Raw genomic sequence first — 26,286 nt, forward strand, 5'->3', positions numbered from 1 at the left:
ACTTGACTAAGCTATGGATGATTTTAAAATATTATCAAATTGAAATAGAAGTTTACTTGAGCAGATTTCAGGCTATTAATTTGCATGGTCTGCTGTGTATACTACTATTAATGTAATCTATGTATCTTTTTCTAGCCTCTGCTCTTTCACCAACTATGACAGTCTTGTCTGCCTAAGATCCTGAGAATTGTTGATGCTCTTCCAGAATTTTTTTTCAGTTCACATTCTTGTACTCATCTGTGAGAGGTGGCAAGATCTGGCCCATACCAGTCTGAACTGAGGTCCTTTCTCTTCACATTAAGGCCACAGCTGAGTTGGGAGCCGTCTAGCACTGATACACAGGCTGTTCAAACAAACCACAGTCTTAGTTCAGGAAAAGCTTTCCAGCCAAGTACTCAGCTTTCTGACATGCTCGTTGTCAAGGGATCTTACTTAGAGCCTAATTGGTCTTTGGTTTGCTAACTACTGGCACGTTTTCACTGAAACAAAATAATTAGTGAACCAGTCTGCCACTTACTGTATGGAACAGTGTGTGTGTGTGTGTGTGTATGCATATTCCTGTGTCTTTGTAGGAGGGTGATGGTTAAAATCTAGGTAACTGGTATGTACTTGATGTGTCTTTGAGAGGGGCATCTTTTTATTTATTTATTTTTTTATTGCTTTAGAAATAGTACCATTGAAAAATTCCACTTCCTTCACTCCTCCCATTTTCCTCCTGCTCCCCCACTCACCCTTCCCCCTTCCCCTCCAGTCCTAAGGGAGGGCAGGGTACCCTGCCCTGTGAGAAGTCCAAGGCCCTTCCCCCTCCATCCAGGCTTAGGAAGGTATGCATCCAAATAGTCTAGGATCCCAAAAAGCCAGTACATGCAGTAGAATCAAATCCCGGTGCCATTATCATTGGCTTCACAGTCTGGAGAGGGGCATCTTTTTGAAGGTAGTAAGTACAACACACCAATCCTCCTCAATCTCCCCTTTCTCCTATCAGTCGCTTCCCCCACTTTCAACCTTTACTCCAGGCCCCCTTCCCTGCCATTGTAGTTTGGGAAACAGCAGGACCATCCATCTGGCCAACATTGAGATTTGGCTACTGTCCCAAACTCCCCCTCTCTCTGACTTTCCATCTGATGTCGGCTCATCGCCATCAAGGGCAGTCTACATCTGCCTTTCTTCGCCTTCAGCACACCCCTCCCGATGCTGCTGGCATCTGTCTCCAGCCTCCTGTCCATCTCCTCCACATGGTTGCTACGGTCCTATTAAGAGAGCACGTTGCCATTCATCTTAAAATCATTCCAAAGTTCCAACAGAAAGTGCATACTCCACCATCCCTTCCTGATACTGTTTGTGTCCCCTCCACAACCCTCGTGTTCAGTCATTCCATCTGCCATCCCAGGTTCTGCTCCTCTCCTTTCAAGACTCCGCCTCTGAAGGTAAAGATCCCTCTTTCCCTCCTCTTTGCTGAACAGAGTTCTTACACGCTTCCAAAAGCCAGCTCAAACAGTGTCAGCATGTGTCTGCTTATAGCTCTCCCCTATCCTCCCTTACACACCATGAACACACCAATTATGTAATTGGTCGGATTACACTGGGACAGTTTACTGCCCATCTACCTGCCCAGCCTCCCGAAAAGCCAGCACTTAGTCCTCACCCCTGCAGCTTCAGCACTCCGTATTTTGCCTGTCCATAGCAGAGAGAAGGAGACCTCTGGAAAGAGCTCTTTCATAGCAGGTAGGGCTTAACTTCAACACAAATTGAAACTTCTTCCTTCTCTGGCTTTAAAATGTGTTTCTTCAATGACAAACACAGTTGTCTCTATGCTCAACATAGAGACTCAACATAGAGACTCATATAACTTAAACATAGTGTCTCTATGCTGTTTGCCATCTAAGCCAATGTTCTCAAACCATGGGTCATGACCTTCACAGGGGCCACATATCAAATATCTTGTATATCAGATCTTTACTTTATGATTCATAGCAGTAGCAAAATTAGTACATCATTAAGTAGTAATGAAAGTAATTTTGTGGTTGGGGGTCACCACCACAGGAGGAAATGTATTAAAGAGTCGTAACATTAGGAAGGCTGAGAACCTTCCTGAGAACCACAAATATGTGTCACATTTGTGGCAAAGGTCCAGCCCCCAGCAGAGGTTTCATATTTGTGGTAAAACAACTTACTTGTGCTCATGAAAATTTAGCAATACAAACACAGGCATGCAGCATCCCATTTAGATGATGTTGATTCCTGGCGAATGCCTGTGAAGCAAAGCCTGGAACTTGGGAGTTTCTTAGGAAAGGCTAGAAAACACAGCATCAAAAATGTGTGCATCCTGTCTTTTGTTGTTGGGGATCAAACCAAGGGCCTTGCAATGCTCCCACCCCAAATGTATATATACACTTGATCATGATTCAATTCCTTATCTCCCCCATTACAGGCCCATTTTGGAACAAAACTGAATATGCTTCTCTGAATGTATGCAGTTTTTGCATTAAAAATATTTACCCATTGCTGAATATGTGAAATTCACTTAATGATTCTAACAAGCATTCCTTTTAAAACTGAAATAAAAATGTAAAGAACCCAAACACACTACAAGCATGAACATTTTTCATTGAACCTTTAAAAATGTTTTATAATTATGTATCATCACTATAGAGCCTTCATCCGGTGATGGATAAAGATAGAGACAGAGACCCACATTGGAGCACTGGACTGAGCTCCCAAGGTCCAGATGAAGAGCAGAAGGAGGGAGAAGATGAGCAAGGAAGTCAGGGCTGCGAGGGGTTGGTACACCCACGGAGACGGTGTGACTGATCTAATGGGAGCTCACCAAGGCCAGCTGGACTGGGACTGAATCAGCATGTGATCAAACTGGACTCTCTGAATGTGGCTGACAATGGGGGCTGACTGAGAAGCCAATGATAATGGCACTGGGATTTGATTCTACTGCATGTACTGGCTTTTTGGGATCCTAGCCTGGATGCACACCTTCCTAGGCCTGGATGGAAAGGGGAGGGCCTTGGACTTCCCACAGGGCAGGGAACCCTGCCTTCTCTTAGGACTGGAGGGGGAGGAGAAAGGGCAAGTGGGGGAAGTTGGAAGGAAATGGAAAGAGGGGAGGAGGTGGAAACTTTGAGTGGTATTATTTATAAAGCACTAAAAAAGGGGAAAAAACAAAAAATTATGTATCTATAATAATGTCAAATATTTCTTTTTTCCTTTTCTTCCTCATTTTTTCTTTTACTTTTTCTTGGGGGGAGGCTCGTTATTAGCACAGGCTGTCTCAGCCTCCTCACAGATGGGACTATAGGCAAATAGTACCATGCCCAGCTTAAATGTGTCTCTTACTGTGGATCAGAGCAAAGCAGAACTGAGGAACAAATATATCTCACTCTATTCCCTGTGCGATGGGAACTTGCTCCAACACTGTGTGACAGACTACATTTCAGATACTAAGTTCTCTGTGAACCACTGAAAACTCCAAAAGGGGGCAGGAAAAGAGAGGGGGGAGGAAGGGGAAGGAGGTAAGGAGAGGGACGAGCTGGGGAGGAAGAAGGGAGTGAAAGAGACCCCTGGAGTAAGTCCATGGAGTCGCGCTCATCTGAGTGCACTGCAATAACATCGCGGAAGATTAGCTGCTGGGGTGAGGGATGTAGCTGAGCTGGCAGAGCACCCACCCAGCTGGCGTGTGCAAGGCCCAACGCTTGATCTTTATCACCAAAGAAAAATAAAATAAAAACATAAAAATCGTAAGCTGTGCGTGGTGGCACACACCTGCAATCAATCTCAGCACTCGGGAAGCCGAGCCTGGGGGATCATGGGCTCAAGGTCAACCCGAGAGGCACTGCCTTGAAAAACCAGTGGGTGGAAGGAGAAGAAAATCAATATTTCCTGGGCTGAAAAAGGAAAGACACTTGCTGAGCATAATTTATTGCCATATCCTTTGTCAATCCCTTTCCTATGTGCGCCGTCTAATTACAACAGGTGCTTCCAGCTTGGCACTAACGCTCCTGTTGACAGGAGGGAGCCGATCCTCAGAGAAATCAGGTGACACGCTTGAGCTCAGCTAAGTGGCAGAGCTGGCACAAGACTCTCCCTGTTAGACACCAGTGACAGCAGCATACTGAGGAGCCCACCGGGATGTTTTTTCGGGCCATGGATTTCTCTCTGATTACATGATTTTACGTTCTCAGTTTCTGGTTGCTTCAATCACGGTAGTGATTGCCTGGATCTGTCTTACACATTCCTATTTCGAATCAGACTTTAGGAATGAATTCAAAGAGAACCTAAACAGTTATGGTTAGTTAATAGGAGGGGGTATGTTCTTCAGTGGCATACCCACTGTCAAGATGGCCATGCTCTGGTAAGCAGTCCTAACCAAACTCATTGAGTCATTTAAAAAGACATTAAAAATAGGAAGGGGACTGCTGGGAAGAGAAAGGATTAGTGGGAGCAAAAGAGGCACATGAGAGGTAATTGGGGAAAGGATAAATATGATCAAAATATATTATATATATATATATATGTGAAAATATAATGAAACACATTGTTACATAATTAATATATGTTAATACAAATTTAAATGATTCCATGCCTTGTGGCTGGTGGCTGCTCTAGTCCTTGTCTGTCTTCCACAGCTATTCTACTCTTTCTTCAGTTTCTTCAGTCACATGAAGTAGTCTCATGTAGCAACTCCAAGTTCACCACAATAGCTATCCAGCAAACGAATCCCATTGGTCACATAACCCCCCAAAGGAGGGAATATGTTGTTCTCTGAGCATGGATGCGCTAGAGTTACAGGGAGCTCAGTGCTCAGCTTCTCATTCCTTCTAGGACGGGACTCAGGGCAGCCTAGACTCTGGTCCAGATTTATTGTTCAGTGGTTTGCTTCCACATTACCTTATCTATTGGAGGGCTCATTTGTGGAACTTATGGTTCGACCACTCTATATTTTCTTAGTGTCCTACTTCCACTAAAGCACAGCATAATCATGTAACAGAACAATGGCTGTAGCTTCATCACTAGGGCCTATGATGTCCTTAGCACAGGATCTTAACTGGTGGAGCTGCCTTAGTTCTAATCAGAAAGCAGTTGGTTACCCATATCACAGAGCTGCCACTATTGCACCACTGAGCATTTCTTGCCTGGAAAGTCAATGTTGTATTCTGGGTTCACAGTTGTTGATGATTTTCCTCCTTAGTGCTGTGCTTTGAGCTCAGCATCATTTATTTCCATTTATTTTATATTGATTTGCTCAATTTCTGCTATTGATGGAGCTTTATACCTAACAGGGCAGTGTCCTGGGCACCCATGAGTTAAGACACAATCTGTGATGATGGGGAGGCTCTATATCTGTGCTTTGGGGCTTGAGAGAATTATTGGCTGAAAGCAGTAAGAGGACCATCTTCTGAACTGAGTAGTCCTCAAATACTCCCCTGTGATTCAAAAGTCCTTTCTTCCCTATTATTCCCGTTCTTACATTTCAAGCAGCTCCTCTGACAGCAGCAACTGGAGCTAAAAGTGATTTTCCTGTAACAAGGACAGGCTTTCCCAAGGTCTTTGCTATTAACTCTTTTATGCCCAGTGCTGTGTGGAAGAAGCAAAAAGCTGGAGCTGATGTGGCAGTATGCCATGGGTAAGGACTTAGATTCTGCCATACTCAAATGGAGAAGTGATGTCTATGTGTCTGATTTTCCTTTGTTACATCGAGAGTAAACGGTTTCACTCAGTTGTGATTTCTTTCTCTGCAGTCACATATGCTGATTTCATACTTGAAAAGTAACAAATGCCATACTATTTGTAAAAAGTAACAATGTAAGAGCCATTGGCTCTAATCTTGGAAGTGAACATTCTGAAACTCTTTTGAACTCAAAATTTAATATACAATTGAGAGATTAAATTCTATTACTAGAAATTAATAGAATTTAATTCTATTAAATTCTCTACTAGAAACCCAAGTATGGTGGTGTTGCCCTGCAGGTGCAAGGTGGAAAGAGAGGACTGCTCTCCTAGGCTACACTTCATGCTTTGGGGTCATGTGATGTAATCTTCCATAGCCAAGGGGCCTTGATGGTCAACTCATTCCTGGGCCTTGTGTAGTAAAGTGAGAAGCACTCTAATACAGTCCAATCCTACATCCAAGGTGACCCAGCCTGAAAGGCCGGGATCCTCTATGCAAGGTCCTACTCCAGTCCTTAGAGTGTGCAGCAAAAAGGTCATCTGTCTCCTTCTGGGATGTCATTTACACTAGAAGGAGGCTTACTCATCCCCCTGCAGAGAAGGGTCTAGAAATAGGCTACAAAAGAATCATGTGAAGTATTGCGTTGATGAATTCTGGATGTCGATCTAGAGCAATTCAACTTTCTCTTAGCAAGGAGTTATTTCCTAGCTCAAGTCATCCTTGTTCCTTAATGTGACTGTGGACACAAATAACAAGGAGGGTTCCTTGGTCTTCTCAGCTTCAAAGTACCTTAGACTAGATCATCTCTAAGCTGCAGAAATTTACCACCCATAGTCTGGAGTCTATGAAGTTCAAGATCAAGGATCCAGTTCTTTGGTGTCTTGTGAGGGTTAGCTCTAAACCTTCACAGGCCACGACCTTCTTGCTGTGTCCTTATGTGATAGACTTCTATTGTAAGGTCCTAGTTCTAACCACGGGGGCAGAGACCCCTCACTTATCATCTCCTACCTTTTTAGCAATACCAAACTGGAGATCTGATTTTAACAAGATTTCTTTCTTCCTTTTTTTTTTTTTGAAAAAAAAACCAAACATTTAGTCCATCACAGAGATAAAATGTAGATAAAGCCCAGAGAAAAATACAAACAGATGTGGGTTTCTTTGGATCCAAATTTCCATGTCCCCTGCAGAGACTTCATTAAGCATTAATAACAGGAAGAAAAATCCTGAATGTTTACATAGCACAATTTGTAGTCAGTCTTAATATTTTTGGATGGCATTTACTAGCTTGATTGGTTTTATGACCTTTCTCTAGTCAACTATCAATCTGAACATTTATTTATCAATATTAAAGTATGTAAGCAGGTGACATTCAGATCTTCAGCCACACAGAGCAAAACTACTTTGATGTCTCCTGTCTCCTACAGAATGCTTGTTTTGGGCAGTTGGCGTGTGATGCACCATTGCACAGCGGGCCATGAAACTTCAGACCGCTTTATGTAATGGGCGACAATTTGTGAAGTTTTACTTAATTTTGAAGAAACTCTCCTTTAAGATTTTCAGCTCCATTTATGAATTGAATCCCCCCCCCCGAAAAGTATCACTCAGAAACAAAAGAAGAACAGGTTTTTCCTTAACTGTAAACAACATTCATGTTTCCTGAGAGTGGGATGTCTTACTTTTAGCCATGTTGGTGAGTGATACTTTTCGGGGGGGGGGGGGATTCAATTCATAAATGGAGCTGAAGGGCGTGCAGGATTTAGGATTGCACATTAATCATAAGAATTTCACTGAGTGCTGGTCAGATACCATCTGTGGAGCTTCAAGTCTCCTAGATTAGCTTAGGGTATGCAGTGAAGCCATGCCAAATCCCAGATGAGAAAGTCTGGGAGAAGGGAGAAGCGATTCTAGTTTAACTAAGTTTGAAACCCTATGTTCGGATGGACTGAAAGAGGAACTAAGTGCAAATGGGGCCCCTGGATTACCATGAGCTACAGGAACAAGAGGGAAGACGGTCTGTATAGGCCTGTGATGGCACCCGGGCTCCACAGCTCCATGTGTCCTTTCCATTCACATCCTCCCTTTAAAATTGATCCTATTGACCGGCTGTCATAAATAGCAACTTTCCCCGGGTATTTAAGTCTCCTGCATCTTTGGGAAGCAGCATGGTTACTCTATTGAGTGTCCCTGACTTGTCAATACCTTTCTCAAGAACTACACTCCCTACACTATTGATGGAGTGGTTTACATTTCTTTAATCCAGTCTGGGAAATCAGATGTTTTCTCCTGAGACTATATGGACTGAAGACTCTATGTGGGCTTTGTTTAACACTAGATAGAAAGTATCTAGAAATGCTTTAAAGGGGGACACGGATGCAGATTAAGGCCAGACTTTTTACTGATGCTTGCTTTGGGTCCTTCAAAGCCCTATATAGCCTCCCTGAATCTAAGGAAGACAAAGAGAACCCTGGCCACTTCATGTTGTCCTACACTATAACATTGTCCTTAGGAAAGGGTGTAGCAGGCTTAATCAGGTGATCTCAGCAGTCAGCCATGCTGGAGTAAAACCTTTCTGGTCTGATGACCTTGTCTGTACAAAGGCAAAGAATTGGGAGGGGAAGACAGAACCACACTGAGCACCCTAGTATAGGATTATTAATATATATTATAATTATATAAATATATGTATTACAATAATATAAATGGTATTATTATTGCATCCTATGAATCGATATAAGACCTTCACAATATATTCTGATTGGGTTATCTGTCTTTATCATTTCAGAAAAGTAAAACATAATTTAACCAAATGGCATCTGATTTCCGATAATTTCAAGTCTTAATCCAGACATTATGTAGCATGTCACAGGGAAGCCGTGCAAACATGGAACTTTTCTCTGTTAGCCTCCTGAAGCTCTGGATGCAGGTGAACCTGACTGTCAGGAGGGTGAGAAGAAGTGAAGACATGTCTTGATCAACACCTCTTATGGATACACAGAGGAAGACACTATGAGAAGGGCCCTTAGCATTCTCTCATCTCCTGCAGTTCCACAGAAGGAACATTCTTACCTCTAAGTACCAGGAAAACTGCTCTGGGGAGCTTACACAGCTTTCTAAGCTGATGACATTATGAAGAGGAGAGGGAGAGGTACTGGCTGACCTTTGGGTGTGCAGTGAAATCATGTCGAGACCCAGGGAGAGTAACAGATTTTTGAACTCATTGGTTCTGAAGACTCCATCTGCTACCTGCCCTGGCAATGTCAAGATATGTTGGATACAGCGGTGAGAAGACAGCCAAGTCTCTGCAGTTATCGGGGTTCATTTCTAAACTAGTCCCTTGGTCCCTAGCAGCATGGAGTTTCTGTCAGGCCAACCTCTTACACACGAAATCCCAACACATGCTCACTTGTATTCACTCCACCCTGTGCTCCATACATACATGTACATCACACACACACACACACACACACACACACACACACACACACACACACACCAAGAAGCCTAGGATTAAGCAGGTCTTGGCTTAGGAGAGCATAATAGCAGGTTATCTTTACAGCACAGTTAAAGGAGAAAGGAAGTAGACCTTAAATCTGCACACCTGAACAAGGTAGTGGTACATGTCTTCAGTCCTAGTATCTGGGAGGCACAGGCAGGTGGATCTCTGAGTTTAAGGTTAGCCTGGTTTACAGAGTTAGTTCCAGGTCTTCCAGAGCTACACAGAGAATCCCTGTTTTGAAATAAAGATAAAACAAAAAATCTGTATATCTATGTCCAGTCAAGTACTGAGTGAGTCACTCTTTCAACCAGGGATGATGCTCACTGGTGTCACCATGAAAAATATCATGGGTGATATTTCCTTATGTTATAGTCCCAAGAGGACACACAGTACCCACCAGAATACGACACACAATAATGAGAACTTTACCAAGCACTGGCTAGGTGCCAGCCATGGAGCTGTATTTCTCATAGATTAACTTGACCTGTGCTGGGGGTATAGCTCAGTGTGTAGAGTGCTCGCTCAGAAATAAAAATACCTAGGTTCGATCCCCAGCACTGTGTAAAATGGTTTTGGTGGTGTGTGCCTATAGTCTTAGCACCTACAATGTACAGGGGAATTAGAAGCTCAAGGTCATCCTTGACTATATAACAAGCTTGGCTATGTGAGCCCCACCTCAACCCTCCCACTCCTTAAAAACTTGAATATTTACAATGACTCTTACACACAGGCAGTATGGCAATTTTACAGATAAGAAAAACCAAAGGCGAAGAACAATTAACTGGCACATGGCTGCACAGCAGTGTGAATCTAGGTCCATCCACCCCAGCACACATCTTTCCCAGACCTGCCCTGTGACCGCCTCCATCCATACGGTGGCTGACAGAGAACAGTTCATCTTCCACCTTCTTTAATCTCATCTGGTACCATTGCCCTAATTTTGCCAGCTACATGTTTATTTTTAAAAGGGAAGGCAGCATTGCCCCTCTGGAGATGGATCACGGAGTTCAAGACATGACTTCAAAGACAGGCAAGGGACCACAGGGAATGAGCAGCCTTACTTGCCTTTCATATCGGGGACACAGGCATTTCATTTCCTCAGTTCCGCTGCAACCATTGAGAAATGACCATTGTGTTTGCTGAAGTAATTCCAGCCACTGTAGAAATGACTCCCAGGTTTCATTACTTTAACCCTCAAGATGCTTATTTCTCAGTTACATAACTGTTGAATACAGGCTTGCAAAACGTTGAGAGCTAAGGGTTTAAGGAGCTCCTCCCAGGGACGTAAGATGCATAGCCGTCTTCCCTCTGAAGTGGAGGACAGCTCTATGGTGCCTCCTATCCCACACTTGACATGCCACACCCTACCAAGGGTTACTGTCTGCCAAGGCCACTGAGAAAGTCCTGCTTGCATCAGGACTCATCTCTCATCCCTCTGGACCTTACTCCTCTCCCAGTCTCTGTCGCAGAGCTTTGACACTTCTGACCACAAAGGATTTAAGTCAGAAGTGACTTCCAAGGGTACAAGAAGTAGACTACAGCGGTTCTCACTGCCACTCACCAGTGTATCCCTGGGCAATTTACTAAGTCTGTATATGGGCTCTTCTGAGAATTCCACCAGGAGTTGAGGAAATGAGGCATAGGTCCCCTGGCTCTTTCTCATGCGGCTCACAGGTCTTGAGGTCTCCCTTAGGGATTAATTTTGATGCAAGAAAAGAGAGGTTTAGCGTCTGTGGCCCAGGGGCAGAGATATACTCAGGAACCTGAAAATCAGGGGATCCTAGTCTACCACAGCATCGTGCTTGGAGTCTCTTTCATGCAGCATTCCCGCAGAGGCGGCGGCCCTTGTTTGTAGGCCTGGGCTGGAGCCTCTCTTCCTTGCAGGTCGCCTGCATGTTTTACTCCTTCACGTTCACTTCACTGTCAAGGGCAGAGGGACCCACACTGGGCAGCGCTCTCAGGGTGTGTATGTGGGGAGAAGCTGCCTACATTGGGAGAACAGAGGAAAGTTCTCTGCCTGGAACCCACACACCCTTGGGCAGTGGCCTCTGCCTGTTTCCTGGTGCTCCCATTCCCAGCAGCTCTGGTCTCCTGCAAGCTCAAGGGGCACCTCTCTTACCTGTTCTGCTCCTTCTATGAAGGACAAAGCTTATGGCTATGCACTTCAATGACTCACATTCCATTTCCTCTCTTGGACCAGTGAGATGGCAAGTGGGCTAAGGTAGTTGGTTCCAAGTTTGACAACCTGAGTTCTATCTGTAGGCCACACTTGGTGGAAGAAACAAACCAACTCCCCGTAGCTGTTCTCCGGTTTTTACACATATGCCTTTGCATGGGCACCACCAATAAGTAAATGAATAAATAAGTTTAGTTTTAAAAAGACACTTCTGGTTTGCAGTGTCTGTAAGAGCTAAGAAGAAAGTGGCCTCTGGCTCACATGTGTGCTTCATGTGTCTACATGGCATGTAATCCCCAGAAATGCTTCTCAGTCACAATTCGTTTTAGGAGAATGTCCAAATAACTTTGTCAATAAGGAAGGATAAGCAGAAGAGGAAATGAGAAGGGACAAGGAAGAAAGTGGGTGAGGGAAAAGTGGCAGGATGGTGGGCAGTATGCATTCTCCCTTTCACTGAAAATAAAGCCCTACTTCTTAGATAGGCACATAGTAAAAAGAATATATTTATTATGCTCCTCTGAAACTGGACATGTCCAAAGCTCTGAGAAGCAATGTCTTGTGAGATCGCAAAGAGAACCCAGTAAGAAGCACTGTGTGTTCTTTCGATCCTTGCCTTGTTCCATACTTTTGTGACATGAAAGATAAAATGTTTTTGAGTTTAGCAGTCACATTGCATAATGAGGTAATTTCTGGGACAGTTAACAAGAAAGATCAGAGAAGTCTAGGCTTCTGTCGACCATGGTGCTGCCCCCTACACAGTCTTCCTTTGGACTTGGTATATGTAAGGAAGAGAGACATATGCTTTCCACACATTGTAGCATGGAGTCAAATCCTGGTCCTTTTAAAAGACAATAAAAATCAAAAAAAAAAAAAGGAGGAGTACAGACCCCTCAACACAGGAATCTAAAATGGCTGAAAGACACTAAAGGAAATGCTCAACATCCTTAGTCATCAGAGAAATGCAAATCAAAACAACTCTGAGATTCCATCTTATACCTGTAAGAATAGCCAAGATCAAAAACACTGATGACAACTTATGCTGGAGAGGTTGTGGGGAAAAGGGAACACTTCTGCATTGCTGGTGGAAATGCAAGCTGGTACAGCCCCTTTGGATGTCAGTGTGGTGATTTCTCAGAAAATTAGGAAACAACCTTCCTCAAGACCCAGCAATACCACTTTTGGGTATATATCCAAAGGATGCTCAATCGTGCCACAAGGACATGTGCTCAACTATGTTCATAGCAGTTTTGTTTGTCATAGCCAAAACCTGGAAACAACCTAAATGCCTTTCAACTGAAGAATGGATAAGGAAAATGTGGTACATTTACACAATGGAGTACTACACAGCAGAAAAAAATAACAGTATCTTGAATTTTGCAGGCAAATGGATGGAGCTAAAAAACATCATTTTGAGTGAGGTAACCCAGACCCAGAAAGACAATTGTTACATGTACTCGCTTATAAGTGGCTTTTAAAGATAAAGCAAAGAAAACCAGCCCAAAAATCACAATCCCAGAGAACCTAGACAACAATGAGGACCCTAAGAGAGATATACATAGATCTAATCTACAAGGGAAGTAGAAAAAGACAAGATCTCCTGAGTAAATTGGGAGCATGGGGACCTTGGGAGAGGATAGAAGGGGAGGGGAGAGGAAGGAAGGGGAGCAGAGAAAAATGTAGAGCTCACTAAAAATCAATTTTAAAAAGACAATAAAAATGAGGGATGATCCTTGACCCAAACACCCTAGGCTGGTGGGAAGAAAATACTGAACCTCAGATTTCTGTAGTGGCATTTAAATTGTATTTTAATAAATAAAGCTTGTCTGAAGATCTGAGAGTAAAAAAGGATTGTTGGATATGCTAGGCCTATAGGCTGAAGATGCATGCCCCAGCATTGCAGAGGAACTTTAGATGACTGTCCAGGCAGCCAGCTGTTTCTCTTATTACATTTTTTTAGAAGTTGTTTGCTTGCACTTTCTGCTTACTCAGTTAATATTATTTCCTTTTTGGGTCTTTGAGGGATTTGAAGACTAGATAGTTACAGTTCCTTATATTAGTTATAACCTTTTTTATTTTAGACAAAAGGGGAAATGTAGTAGCATTTCAATTGTATTTTAATAAATAAAGCTTGCCTGGTGATCAGGATAGTAAAACAGCTACACTGGTCAGTCTTACAGACCAGGAAGCAATGATATACACTTTCAATCCCAACAGCCATGCTAGTTTGCCATAGAAACCAGTGGGGCATATCTTTAATCCCAGTGCATGACTTTAATCCCAGTCCTAGAGAGGATTATAAAATGGGAAGAGACAGCTCTCAGACACAATCTCATTCTGCAATTCCTGGAGGCAGAATCACCATTTCAGACTGAGACCAAGATAAGAGCCAGTGGTTGGCTGCTTTGTTTTTTGGGTCGTCAGGTTGAACCCTGATTTCTCTCCCTGAGTTTTTATTAATTGTGTTTCAGATTTCATGCAAGTTCCAACAGTCCTGGGAAATGTCACCAGGGACAGTGCTAGTGACAAAGAGCCTGGCACATTCATGTTGTCAACAGCTTTGCACTTCCGCAGCAAAGCATGCAATCCACAGAGTGGAGCATGTTTGGGTAGGTCTTACCTCCATCAGAGAGTGCCAGTGTGCAATAGGCTTCCGAGGATAAGACAGCATTTCACTCCAGTGCTCTCTGCCCAGCCGCTCAGCTTCGTTGCCTACTTGACACACGCCGATGACCTCATTATGACCTACACTGTGAAAATGGGCCACAATAGTTTTTTCTTAAAATTTTGGTATGCAGAAGTAAAAGCAACAACTCAAATGAGTGGAAGAAATTCAAAAGTAGTGGGATATTTTTAAAAAAATATTCTCTAATTTAAAACTACAATCTAGGCTAAACAGCAGATAGACCTAGGGTTCAAGACTATGTCCAACTTTCCTCACACTGACATGGGTTCATTTGGTTCTGAGAACCTTTGTCCAAAGAACTCCCTGATGTGTGGTAATGAAATCACTTCTGGGGCTGGAGGCTAAGCTGCTTCCAGAGACACTGAATGGAAAGGAAGCCCTTAGGAAGGAGTGAATGATGTAACCCAGACTCCAGTTTCCACAAGAGGCAACCAAGGATGCCAACGAGGAGCCCAGAGGGGAGGGTTACTGTATCTTCTTGTTCCTTGCTTCATTAGGGACTACCACTGTCATCTTCTCCACATCTTTCTTTCTTTCTTTCTACTCTCGGTTTTGGTTCTTTGAGCCAACTTGAGTTCTCAACTGTGGAAGGCACCCAGCTCCTTTAACTTAGGGCTAACAGCTTGAAACTTTTGTGAGCAGGTCTAGCTTTGTGTTATTTTACTTTTTCCTTCGTGAAAAATAAAAAAAATAGTCCCTTGAAGTAATTGAAAGTATGTGGCCCATTTTTCAACTCTTGGGATAATCTCTTTGTCCTCCCAGCAAAGAGGAGTGATTTCTATTCTGTTCGTGTGGGGAGAAGGAGAAGAGATAAGGATTGTTTAGGATATTTAAGTCCATGCTCATTAAAATCAAATACATGCAGAGACCCTGTGGATACTGTCGTGGATTTTTCCAGGCCAGATTTATGAGTTTACTGATAATGAAATTAAGGCAGAAATCACATAATCAGATTTGTTGATGCAGGAACCTTGGCAATAGCTTGGGAAATACCAGCCTAGCTTCCAAGCTGGTGGGAAGCATCCCCTCCTGGGATCTGGCACTATGATGTTGTGTGTGTCCAGAGAAGACAGAACAAGGTCTATGCCCAGCACGGGCTGTCGTACTCATGGACAACTGTGTCAGAAGACAAAGCATGGTTCTTGTAGGGATCTACTGGAAAAGCACCGAGGTCCCTGATGCCACTGTGCTAACATTTCAGAGGTAGATGGAAAGATTTTTAGCTACAAGTAATATTTGTGAGATTATATTAGAAGCCAGACTGATTTTTTTCTTTTATAATTGTGCCCAGACCACGTGGGAGGTTTCTAATTAAAAAGAGACTTTGCATTTCAGTCTAATGACTGGTTTAACATGTATAATTCCCTGTTGGTACTTCCTTTGCATATTAAAATGTCTGTTTTTCAAATCTATCCTTTAAATACACAATTGGCTACAATGCAGGCTATAAATATCTTCTCTGTGCTGTATTAATTAAAAAGTCTAGCATCTTATACATTTTAATGTACCCTGTCATCTATACTGATCCCAGCATTTTCAAGAGAACATTTCTGTGTTTGCTTTCAGACTTAAGTGGATGGAAATGATCTTTATTAAACACAGTGCAAGGAGGGGAAAAAAAGGATTGAAGCTATATATTTAGAAACATTGGTGGTGTGGCTAAAGTAATCATTTTGTGTTTTGGATAGAAGCTTCCCACTAAAGGAGTGAGGCTGCTCAATGGGAAATAAGACTTGTAGGACCATAGTTAGACACACAGAGATACCAAGAAGTAAGCAGAAATGGGAATGGAAAGAAGTGGGACATGGCAGGGTGGAGAAGAAGAAGAAATGGGGAGTGAGAGGCGAAGATGTTAGATGTAGTGAGAGGACAACATGGCGAGGACAGTGTGACTCCCTATCAGCCTGTCCTCCACATGCAGTCCCTGTGGTCACTCTGTGTCCTGGAACCCCCCCCCCCCCTCGCATAATGGCTGCTCCCTAATCTGCTCTTCCTGCCCAGAGACTGTGCGTGCACGCACGGGTACACACACACAGAGTTGGGGGAGGAAGGGAGGGAGAGAGAGAGCTCCTGGCATCTCACCGGTCATAGTCCATGACAGCTATGGACAAGTGAATCTGGTCAATGCTCTCAGGAGGGACATCAAAGACTATGGCTTCATTGTAAACGGGATTAAGCGTGTTCCTCTTGGTCGATGTTTTCCTTTTCTTCAGTCGCCGGCCGTCACACATCAGTGAGACTTTCACGTATGGATCTGCACAGGCATGAGAACAGGGCACTGTGAGGACAAATACAGATGCTGGGCGTGCATGACCAAAAGGGAAAACTTTCTTCCTCTGTCTGGAGACTAGATTTGGGGATTTTAATTCATGTGATATGTGATGTGGGCAGCAACTACTTAGAATAATTAAGTTATTCCTTCAAGAAAAAACACAGGACACTGTCTCCTCAAAATTCATGAAATTTAAAAATAGGGTGAAAACATCTGTTGCCAAATTATAAAATATTCCAACCATAATTCAGGACCCGCCTGCCTGTGAAAGGAAGATAAACAGACATTTCCCAGGAGTGGGAGACAGGACTCAGCACCCCAACTCTGGGCTACCCATGGAGATCTTTGCTTAAAGAATGGGCCTCTAAGAAGGAGAATACTTCTAGCCTTATGAACTCTAAATTCCTAGAGAATGGGACAGTCTGTAGGGGTGGATGGCCTTACGTACTGGGAGCTCCTGCAAATCTGCTTGCAAAGAGAGTCACTATTCACTAACCAGTAAGAGAGAAGACAGGGGACTGTTCATAGCATGACCATGGCAGAGTGACAGGTGACCAGGCTGACTGTGCTCTGGAGGTGGCACTTCTGGTCCCACTAGACCCTCACTACTATGCAGCTCAAAAGGCAGTCCTGTATCTCTCTTCCTCAGCACATCTGCCCTCACTCCTCACCCCTTCCAGAAGGCATGTTAAGCTGTGCAGAAGGTCAGAGGAGCTGTATATCTCTTTGTTTGCTTACAAACAGCTTGGAGGATAGAATATAGAATGTATCAACATCTTGGAGTAAAATCAGTCAGTAACAACCTTGCCATGCAAGTATAAGACTTGAGTTACATACTGTATTCCATTTACACATCTGGGCATGGTGGGTGACATGCACTTATAATTCCAGCGCAAGGGAAGTGGAGACAAGAGGATCCTTGGTGTTTGCTGTCCAGTCATAGTCTAACAAGTAAGTCCAGGTCTCAATGAGAGAACCTTTCTTAAAAACCAAAGTCAAGGATGACATTTACTCTAAGGTGTTGTTATAGTTTATATTCTATACTCTAGGCTGTTTCTAAGAAAGGAAAAAATGATACAGCTCCTCTGGCTTAAAGTACCTTCAGGAAGGGGTGAGTTCTCGGGGTGGCATGTGGTTAGACAGAGAGATACAGGAATCCATTTTGAGCTGGAGAGCAGTGATGCAGTAGGGGGAAATGATTCCTTGGGAGTGGCAATATGAGATTGACCTCTGGTCTTTATATGTATGTGCATACATATGTACACACGCGCGCGCGCACACACACACACACCCCAGCAATAACAAAAGAATGCACTGCATTTCAGGATCTTCGAGTTCAGCCACTCTGTGTACCAGTGGTCTGTGTATTAGTGACCACTTGGCCAAGACCGGTATGAATGTGCATAGTGTGAGCTGCACATTGAGACATTCTGAATCAAGGTTTACAATTTAAAGGTATATGCTTGGTTCACCGAAAAGAAATTCCAAGTTATGGTTCACTTTTATAAGTAGTCAGAATTGTCTCTAGTTTTCAATGAGCCCAAGATAGTGAAGTCTGAGAAAAGGCATAACTTGGTAGACCACCTCAGAATATGCAAACTGTGGGTTGAGTCCCAAATGCGGGTAGTAAAAGACTCAAGATTCAGCTCACATCATGTAGCATCTTAATATACCACATCTTATACATATTAACGCAGTTCATCATACAACAACTCAGCAGGGGCAAATCTTACTCTCACTTTACAGATGGGAATTTGAAGCCTAGAGTGGTTAAGTGACTGTTCCAAGGTCACACAGCACTTAGAGGTGGCAGGAATGTGATTAAACCTGGCAACTCGGTTCCAGACCCAAGGCACCATAATAGCAACTTCATAAAGTACTGAATGAGAACTAGCTGAGGAACTGAAGAATGTCCCACCTGATGCTCCCGTTATGTCCATTGCCTTCAAGTTCCTTGCTTTTATCACGGTGATGGTCAGCCTGCCGGCCGTTGGGAGATAGCAGAGTGAGAACATAAGCTCTCCCAGATCCACATTGTCCTGTTCAGAAAGCACAGAGCGATGCATTAGAAACCGTCCTCAGCCCTTGTGCGGGAGGCTCAGCAGCAGGCGGGTCAGAAAGGCCACTCTCTGCTCCTCTTGGTCAGCTCCTGAGGTCCTAATGTCACACACAAACTCCACCCCTCTGCTGGGATAGCACAACTCGTATTTAAGATGGCAGAGCTCAAGAGGCTGTCCACAGGAAGCCAGCACACACCCGGCCCACAGGTCCAGCCTCACACTGGTTCCCATAGTCCAGAACACAGCATTCTCAGAGTGCCCCTCCATGTTGCTCTATTCACATGGCTGCTGCAATCCAGAGAGAGTTCTCAGCACAAAGCCATGCAAAGAGAAGCCTAACAGAGATCTTCACCCCAGTAGAGCTCAGATACTCAGCTGCCACCCCACTCAACTTTCTGTGACCTTTCCAGCAGGGCTTCACTCTGGCCCATATGCTTGCCCATCTACACAGAGCTGTCAAATGAGCCACACTATCCCCCCCACACTCCCGATAACCCAGCCAGTCTCTTTCACACTCTACACTGCCATTTGTACCCTTAGTATTGTAAACAACCTCTACAGATCAGTAACACGTGGTTCCATCAGATCATGGGATCTTCTAGCTCCTAATTAACTCTGGACAAGGATATTACATGAGAACGATAGTGCCAGCCTCTGACCTATATTCCCACATAATTAGACACATTGGGACACAAACCTCGTCCCGCACAATGTCCATGCAGGGAGAAAAGTTCAAAACCCGGCTTTAGGGAGTCCTGATGTCTGTTTCTCAAGGTCTCACTTAGCCACCTCCTATTTTGAGTGTATCTGAATGAGGTCCATTCCCTCTACTGGGATCCTGTGGAAGACATCTCCTTGGGCAATGTACAGCCGATCCAAATAGGTCAAAATATAGAAATCTTTCTCCTGCCCTCCACCCTCTTCTAAAGCCCAGGAGAGTGTAACTAGGAAGAGGAAAAAAGCCAGTTCATTTAGTTTCAGTTTCTGTGAGATACCTGAGGTTATGGATCTGGGTGCCTGTGTCTAATTAATACGGTTTCATACTGACAGTGCTCCAGGGACTTGGGTTCTGGCTTCAACATCCACAGCCTCCCCTCCCCTTCTGGATTCTTGGAGGATGCTTCTATTTTTGGAAGCACAGATTCAGTTTTGGAAGGTCACCTTGCCAACAACCTGGCTTGACTGCTTCCACAGAGAGGAGGAGGTAAAGGCTCTGTTTGGTAGCTAAGGCAGATGAATTGGTCTGTGTCTAGAAGCATCGCCTGGCTCATGCAAACAAAATCACCTCACCTTGCAGCCCAAGCAGTCCTGGTTTCTCGAGCCTTGGCCTCGGGAGCCCTGGTGGCCAGATCTTTCCCTGTGGGGAAAGGCTAGGGGGCATTGCACAGGAGTGAGGCTTCACACCTGGCAGGTTCTTGTTGCTGTGTGATGCTGTGTTCCCTTCTGCAGGAGGCCTAACCCTCTCTTTGCTTTTTATACTCAAGTCCACTCCTGTGTCCTTGATTCCTAGTCTTCCTTTCCACAGCACCTTGCTCTCTTGTTCTACCTCATTTTTCCCAGAGAATCCCAATTTGAAAAAGCAATTCTAGGATTGGTCAAAATCATGCCCATGAAGGTACCATAGTCAATTCTTTCAGCAATTCTATTTCTTGGGGGTTCACACAGTGTACCTCACTCTGAAAGATGTGCAATGTGCTCATTCTACTTAGGGTTCTCGAGGAACATAGTTGAACATGAAGTGTCAGATTTCTTCTGTACTATGTACTAAGTATGTGGTGGTGGTTTTCCTCCCTACTATGAGTCCCATTCATAAATATTTCTACAGTAAGACTGTATACTCATGAGTTTAATGGAAAAATAACAACAAAATTCTAAGACTAAAATCCCTAAGTTTATCTTTAAAGCACTTAAGTTAAACAAATAATTATCAGGATCAATGTTCTTGACCCTCAAGTGATTCAAAAAGAAATTGTGTGTGTGTGTGTGTGTGTGTGTGTGTGTGTGTGTGTGTGTGTGTGGTGTTATTCAGTCAGTACAGCTCTTGTCTAGCAGGCAACAAATAAACCAGGAAAAGTGGACACTCACAGCACTTGGGAAGTAGAGGCAGGAGGATCAGGAGGTCAAGGTTTCCTTGGCAGCATCAAAGTTCAAAGGCAGAGTGGGCTACATGAGATCATATCTCAGAAACAAAATCAAAGGAAATCCTGCAAACATTTTTAAAGATTTTACATGTAGAAGTATTTATTTATAAAAATAATTAAACAAAAATAAAATGATGCTGAAATGATGGTTCATTGGGTAAGAGTGCAGACTCCTCTTTAGAGGGCCTGAGTTCAGTTCCACATCAGGAGGCATTTGCTGGTGATGTTCCTTCCTCACCATAAGCTGATGCAGGTTTGGTGTCAAGAACCTGTGGAATCTCTATACACACGAACATTCCCTTGAATCAGTACTTCCCAATCAGAAGTGAATTTGCTCCTCAGAGAATATTCGACGCAATCCAGAGCTTCTGATTGTCACCTTTGAGGACTGGGATGTTTTACTGACATCTAACAGACAGATAGATACAGTCCAGGTTCACTGCAAGAACAGTACACAGGAAAAGCCACAGTTATCCAGTCCAAAATGTGACTTGTGCCAGCACTGAGAAACAATGTGTATATGAGTGTGGAGTTTCTTAGGACATCTTCTGGAATGCTGAGAAGAGCCACATACAAAGAAATGGTGGAATACTTGTCTTCTATTTCAGCCAGAGAGAACCAGAATGCAGAAGTATCACCAGTGTTGAGTGTCCTGGAGGATAGTGGGGAAAGGAAATGCCATGCAGAGCAACGCCTCATTGGCTCCTGCTTGGTGTGGTCAAGTGCAGCACCGTCAACAGGGTACACTGGGAAATGTTCAGAAGTGTGTCTAAGTTCTCTGTCTGCCAAACTGTAATCTCTCTTCTCCGACTGCACCTGTAGTAGTCAATATTAGCTGTATTTTCCGGCTGGCTAGTGCACTTTATATTCTTCTACATTCTCCCAGTAAATTCCTTTCCCACTCTGCGATATCGTAAAAAGGTGCTGTTGGAAACTATGCTAACCACAACATTATATTCACTACACTGGGCTTTGTTGGGACAAGGGGTGGGTACATAACCCAAGTGGGTTGTTGGAATCATCCCTAGGATTGATAACTAAATATTAAAAATTCTCATTTTACTGATGTTATTCACTAAAGGTTAAGACTAAAATTATGTGCTTTTTGCATGATGTATAGTAAAAGTAGAATAACATCACTTTAAGTTGACTTATATATGTTAAGGATGGGTAATACATACCCCAAAGAAAAAACTAAAATAATACAAGGAGTTTGTGGCTAAAAAAGTAAAAATATAAAATAATACAGATGTGTGGAAATACTCAGTAATCAGAAAAAGACAGGTAAACATGGGAAGGGGACAGGATCAGAGAGAAAAATCTAGTAGAAATAAAAAACAAATTATAAGATGACAAATTTAAACAAAACTATCTCATTAGTAGCATTAAAAATAAATGGTCTAACTCCTTGTATTAAAAAACCCCTGAAGCTTGACCATACAATGTGACTGACCGAAGCTCAGTTAAAGCCTTGACTGCCCACTTAACATTAGATGAACACTGTCATTTCTCAGTTACCTCTTCTCAGACTTCTCCTTTGGGGGATTAATATTTGAAGAGAGGCTGGATGGTGGTGGTTCAGCCTTTAATTCCAGCATTCTGGAGACAGAGACAGAAAGATCTCCAGTTCAAGGCCAGCATGGTCTTTAGGGCTATACAGAGAAACCCTGTCTTGAGAAATCCAAACAGACTGTCTGCATCCATCCGTCTGTCCGTCTGTCTGTCTGTCTGTCTGTCTGTCTGTCTATCTATCTACAAGGCTGATGATAATGAAAGTTAAAACACATAGGGAATGTGTTGATTGATCAGGCAATGTAGTCCAGAGACTGATCATCATAGTCCACGTGCTGGCACTGGCGTGTAACCCCAGCATGTGGAAAGAGAGACAAGGCAGATGCCTAGGGCTTGCTGTCCAGGTAGCGGAGCTCCAGACCAATGAACCACAAGGCTATGGAACTTCTATCTCTTGTCTATTCTTCTTCCCAGTACCATATTCTTGACTGCGTCTGGCTCTCTGAGAAACCCTACTTTTAAAGCACCCCTTTAAAAATAAAACCTTGTAAGAAACAGCACAAAGTGCAACCCTAGTTGTGAGATTTCTCCTGGATGTCCTTTATTGTCACCCATAACAATTACATTGAGGGTCCAAACCCAATCCTTTTGTAGCATGGCCTCTGTTAATGATCTGTTCATCCCACCTCCTCAGACATCCTGACGGCATTCTTGATACTACCCTCAAGACACGGCAAAATAGGCAAAAAATAAAAAGCACGAGAGAGAGAGAGAGAGAGAGAGAGAGAGAGAGAGAGAGAGAGAGAGAGACCCTTTTTCGGTGACAATCTTACTGATAATTAGCATGTGCTGTTAAAGCGACTGTTGGTCGCACTTTATTTATAGGTATTGACATGATTAATTGCATTGGAAGTGCGCCTGGAGGATGATACTTTCTGAGCTGCTGCTGGCACTTAAGTGAACCGGCAGCCCTCGCCGGATAACGGGGGGAGGATGGGATCAGCCCACGCTTGCCCCCCATATAACATGTTCTCAAAGGACTCTAGGTCTAGTTCCCCTTAAGGAAGCATTTTCTTTGACCCTAGGAATGGACCAGGGGATTAACACCACACTTGCACAATGCTCTGTGGTCAATAACAAATTTCTCAGCACTGTCTTATCTGGTCTTAATATGGCACTTAATAGCTCCAATGTTTAGATATCTAGTCTAGTTTCCTCCTTGCAGTATAGATATAGTATCCAATGTCATCTTCCGATCCCTGGCAAGTTGTCTAACAGGCATCTTAATCTTAATCATCCTTTACAAATGGAATTCATTTCCCTCACCTGCCCCCAGCCTTCCTATCTAGCCCCTTTCCTTCCAATTTAGTGTAGCAAAACCTCCCAAAGGCTGAAGTTAAACTCTAGTTGCCACTGGATCTATATTCCTCCTCACCCTCCCACATCTGCAAGTCATGACATTTCTCCCTTCAAAAGTATCTAGAATCTTCCCAATTCCTTCATCTGTGGTGTTACCCTACTACAAGCTCTTCCCAATTTCCTTCACTATGGCGCCACCCTACTGCAAAACAACACTGTTTTGCACATGTACTGTAGCATGGCTCTGAGTCTCAGGTTCAGTCCACTCTGATCATCGGCAAGGAGTCAGACGGGGTTGAATGAGAAAAGGGATGTCTATGTGGATACGTGAGGAGACACCGGGGTGCCCGACCCTCCCGTGTGACTAGGGCTTTCCCTTCAAAGGTCTGGGAGGTGGCTGGAATGCTCTCATCTCACCTGTGTACACTTGAAGCCAGCCACATCCCAGGGCTACAGTGACAGACATCATTGGGACCAATGATGATAATAACACTAAGAGGAACTTGATGGAGCCATGTCCCCTCCCTATAAGAAAACAATGGCTGTGCTTGGTTTGGAATCTGGCAGGTACTCACTGTGACATATTAGGTGGCACTATCTCACCATGAGAGGGCCTACTTGGTGGACAGCTTTTCTCAGTACAAAGCCAAATATCTTCTGTCATACTGAAACCAACCAACTGGGAACACAGAGTAGAGCTTCTCCTCAGGGCAGTAGTCCTGGGTCCCAGCTGGCAAATAAAAGCCACCTCCTCAAGTATAAAAAACTAAGCCACTTTCCCAGAAAAATCAAACATGGTTCTCATCTCAGGTGTGCTATCACGAGCCATTATTGATGGATGCTTTCCAAATCTTTCAAAAAAATATTGAGTATGCTTGCTATACAAGCACGAGACCCACTTACATGCACACCTGCATGCACTCTTGAACATATATTCACCACCCCAATACCAGAACTCATTTAGTTAATGGGCTCATTCAAAACAGTTGCTATCAAACTAAGACCTCTTCCTTTTATAACCAAGCTACCAGACTCAGAACAGAAAGTTTGCGTGGGCACAGTGTAACCTCAGCAAGACATGAGTCCTCTCCTGAAATCCTTGCAAATGATCTAGAAGATTTAGCCTAAAGGTGAATTCATATTTGAAAGGACCACAATGTATAAATGGTGTTACTGAATGATTCAATAACCTGGGTCTTATCCAGTTCCAATTTTCTTTAATAGTCAAGAAGAATCATAATTTGATATAATACAACAGACTTCATGAGTATGGGGGAATCCAGACTCATGATCCATAAAAATCCTGTTATGTGAGATATATAAAGCCAATAATATAACTTCATTAAGATAAATTATTAAAGGACCTAAAAAGTCACTGGTACAGTTCCTGAAGTAGATACGGAGCATGGGGAGTGTAGAAACCTAGTGAGGACCCCTGATAATGGAGGATAGATACAGAGTCTGAACCGGCCAGCTTTTGCAGTCAGGCAAGACTTCCAGTGGTGGGACTGGGTTACATTTGATTGTTGGCTGAGGAGGTCCCATGGAGATCCCTAAAACACTCAGGTTGATGCTAGGACAGAAGGTCACCCTCTGAAAACTAACTGGGGAAAAGAACCACTTAGATCATTGACCATAGCGAGGCCGATCTGGTGCAGGCTTGGAGCTCTCACCTTATGTTCTAATTTCTTTGGTGTGAGAAGGTGCTCTGCAGGCCACAGAAAGAGAAACAAACCCAGACACCAACCCAGCCACAAAACTCTCATCTACCATCTGTCCTGCCTGTAAGACCTGCTAGGGCAATGGTGGTGCAGAACATGTGGAAGTGGCCAACCAATGTCTGGTTTAACTTGAGGCCCATCCCACGTGAGGGAGCCCTGCCCTACACTGCCTGGATGGTTGGGAACTGGAGACTAGATAATCCAGAGACCTATGGTAGAACCAAACACACTGGCAAAACCAAACAAAACAATGAAATGATTCCTAGTGATGTTCTGCTATATTTACAGATTGATGTCTTGTCCAGCAGTCATCCGCAGAAAGGCTTCCTCTAGCAGCAAATGGAAGAGGGTCAGGGAGACAGAGTCTAAATTGGAGGCCTCTATCGGGTCTCTATCGGCCTTATTCTCTCTGAGAGGAGGGAGATGGGTACAGTGCAGAAGAGAGGGAAGAAATACTGTAGGAGTTAGAGGGGGTGGAGGACACTGGGAGAACATGGCTCACTGAATCAGCTAAGTTGGGTTCACAGAGATGGGAGCAGCAAAGAGGACCTGCATGTGTCTGCACCAGGTCCTCGGCGAATATGTGACAGCTGTTAGCTTGGTGTGTTGTGGGACCGGTAACAGTGGGAGTGGGTGTATCTCTGACTCCTTCGCCTGCTCTTGAAATTCTTCCTTCTATGGGGTTGCCTTGTCTAGCCTAGATACGAGGGCTTTCGCCTTGTCTTACTGTATTTTGTTTTGTCCTATCTGGCTGTCCTCTCTTGGAGACCTTCTCTTTTCTGAAGAGGAAATAAAGAGGGAGTGGGTCTGGGGGTGGGTGGGTGGGAGGAAGCTAGGAGGAGTTGAGGGAGAAGAAACTTTGGTTGGGATGTACTATGTGAGAGAAGAATCTATTTTCAATTAAAAAATAAATTTATTAAGATAAACTGTTTGAGGACCTAAAAAGTCAATGGTACAATTCCTAAAGTAGATGTAACCTAATGCATGTAAGAATCATAGGTTTTATTATTATTTTAGCCAAAAGGTGGTATAATTATCATAAACTAATTTAGCATTAGGCTACACCAACAGAGGTATAGTTTGAAGAGGAAGGGTGTGGTATCAGCTTCCCACCTCCACTTGAAATATACATTCTGTTCTTGACATCTAGATTTCTGGGATGTGGAAGTAGCTGGAATGTGAACAGAGA

At 43.6% G+C, this 26,286-nt stretch overlaps 1 protein-coding gene across 3 annotated transcripts in view; it reads right to left on the reverse strand.

Annotated features, from left to right (window-relative positions):
• The window catches only part of Syt9 (synaptotagmin 9), a 157,620-nt gene that overhangs the window by 28,052 nt on the left and 103,282 nt on the right, over nt 1-26,286 (reverse strand). For 2 of the 3 annotated variants that reach the window (XM_048426571.3, XM_087908588.1), the window contains exons 4-6: nt 18,223-18,343; nt 16,115-16,286; nt 13,967-14,096 (exon numbers count right to left, since the gene is read on the reverse strand). In XM_048426571.3, the coding sequence (XP_048282528.2) occupies nt 13,967-14,096; nt 16,115-16,286; nt 18,223-18,343 (423 nt within the window). The remainder of the gene's footprint in view (nt 1-13,966; nt 14,097-16,114; nt 16,287-18,222; nt 18,344-26,286) is intronic. The other variant, XR_015003014.2, reaches the window with a different exon arrangement.

The sequence above is a fragment of the Myodes glareolus genome, chromosome 7 (genome assembly GCF_982192425.1).
Source record: "Myodes glareolus chromosome 7, mMyoGla1.1, whole genome shotgun sequence".
Lineage (NCBI taxonomy): Eukaryota > Metazoa > Chordata > Mammalia > Rodentia > Cricetidae > Myodes > Myodes glareolus.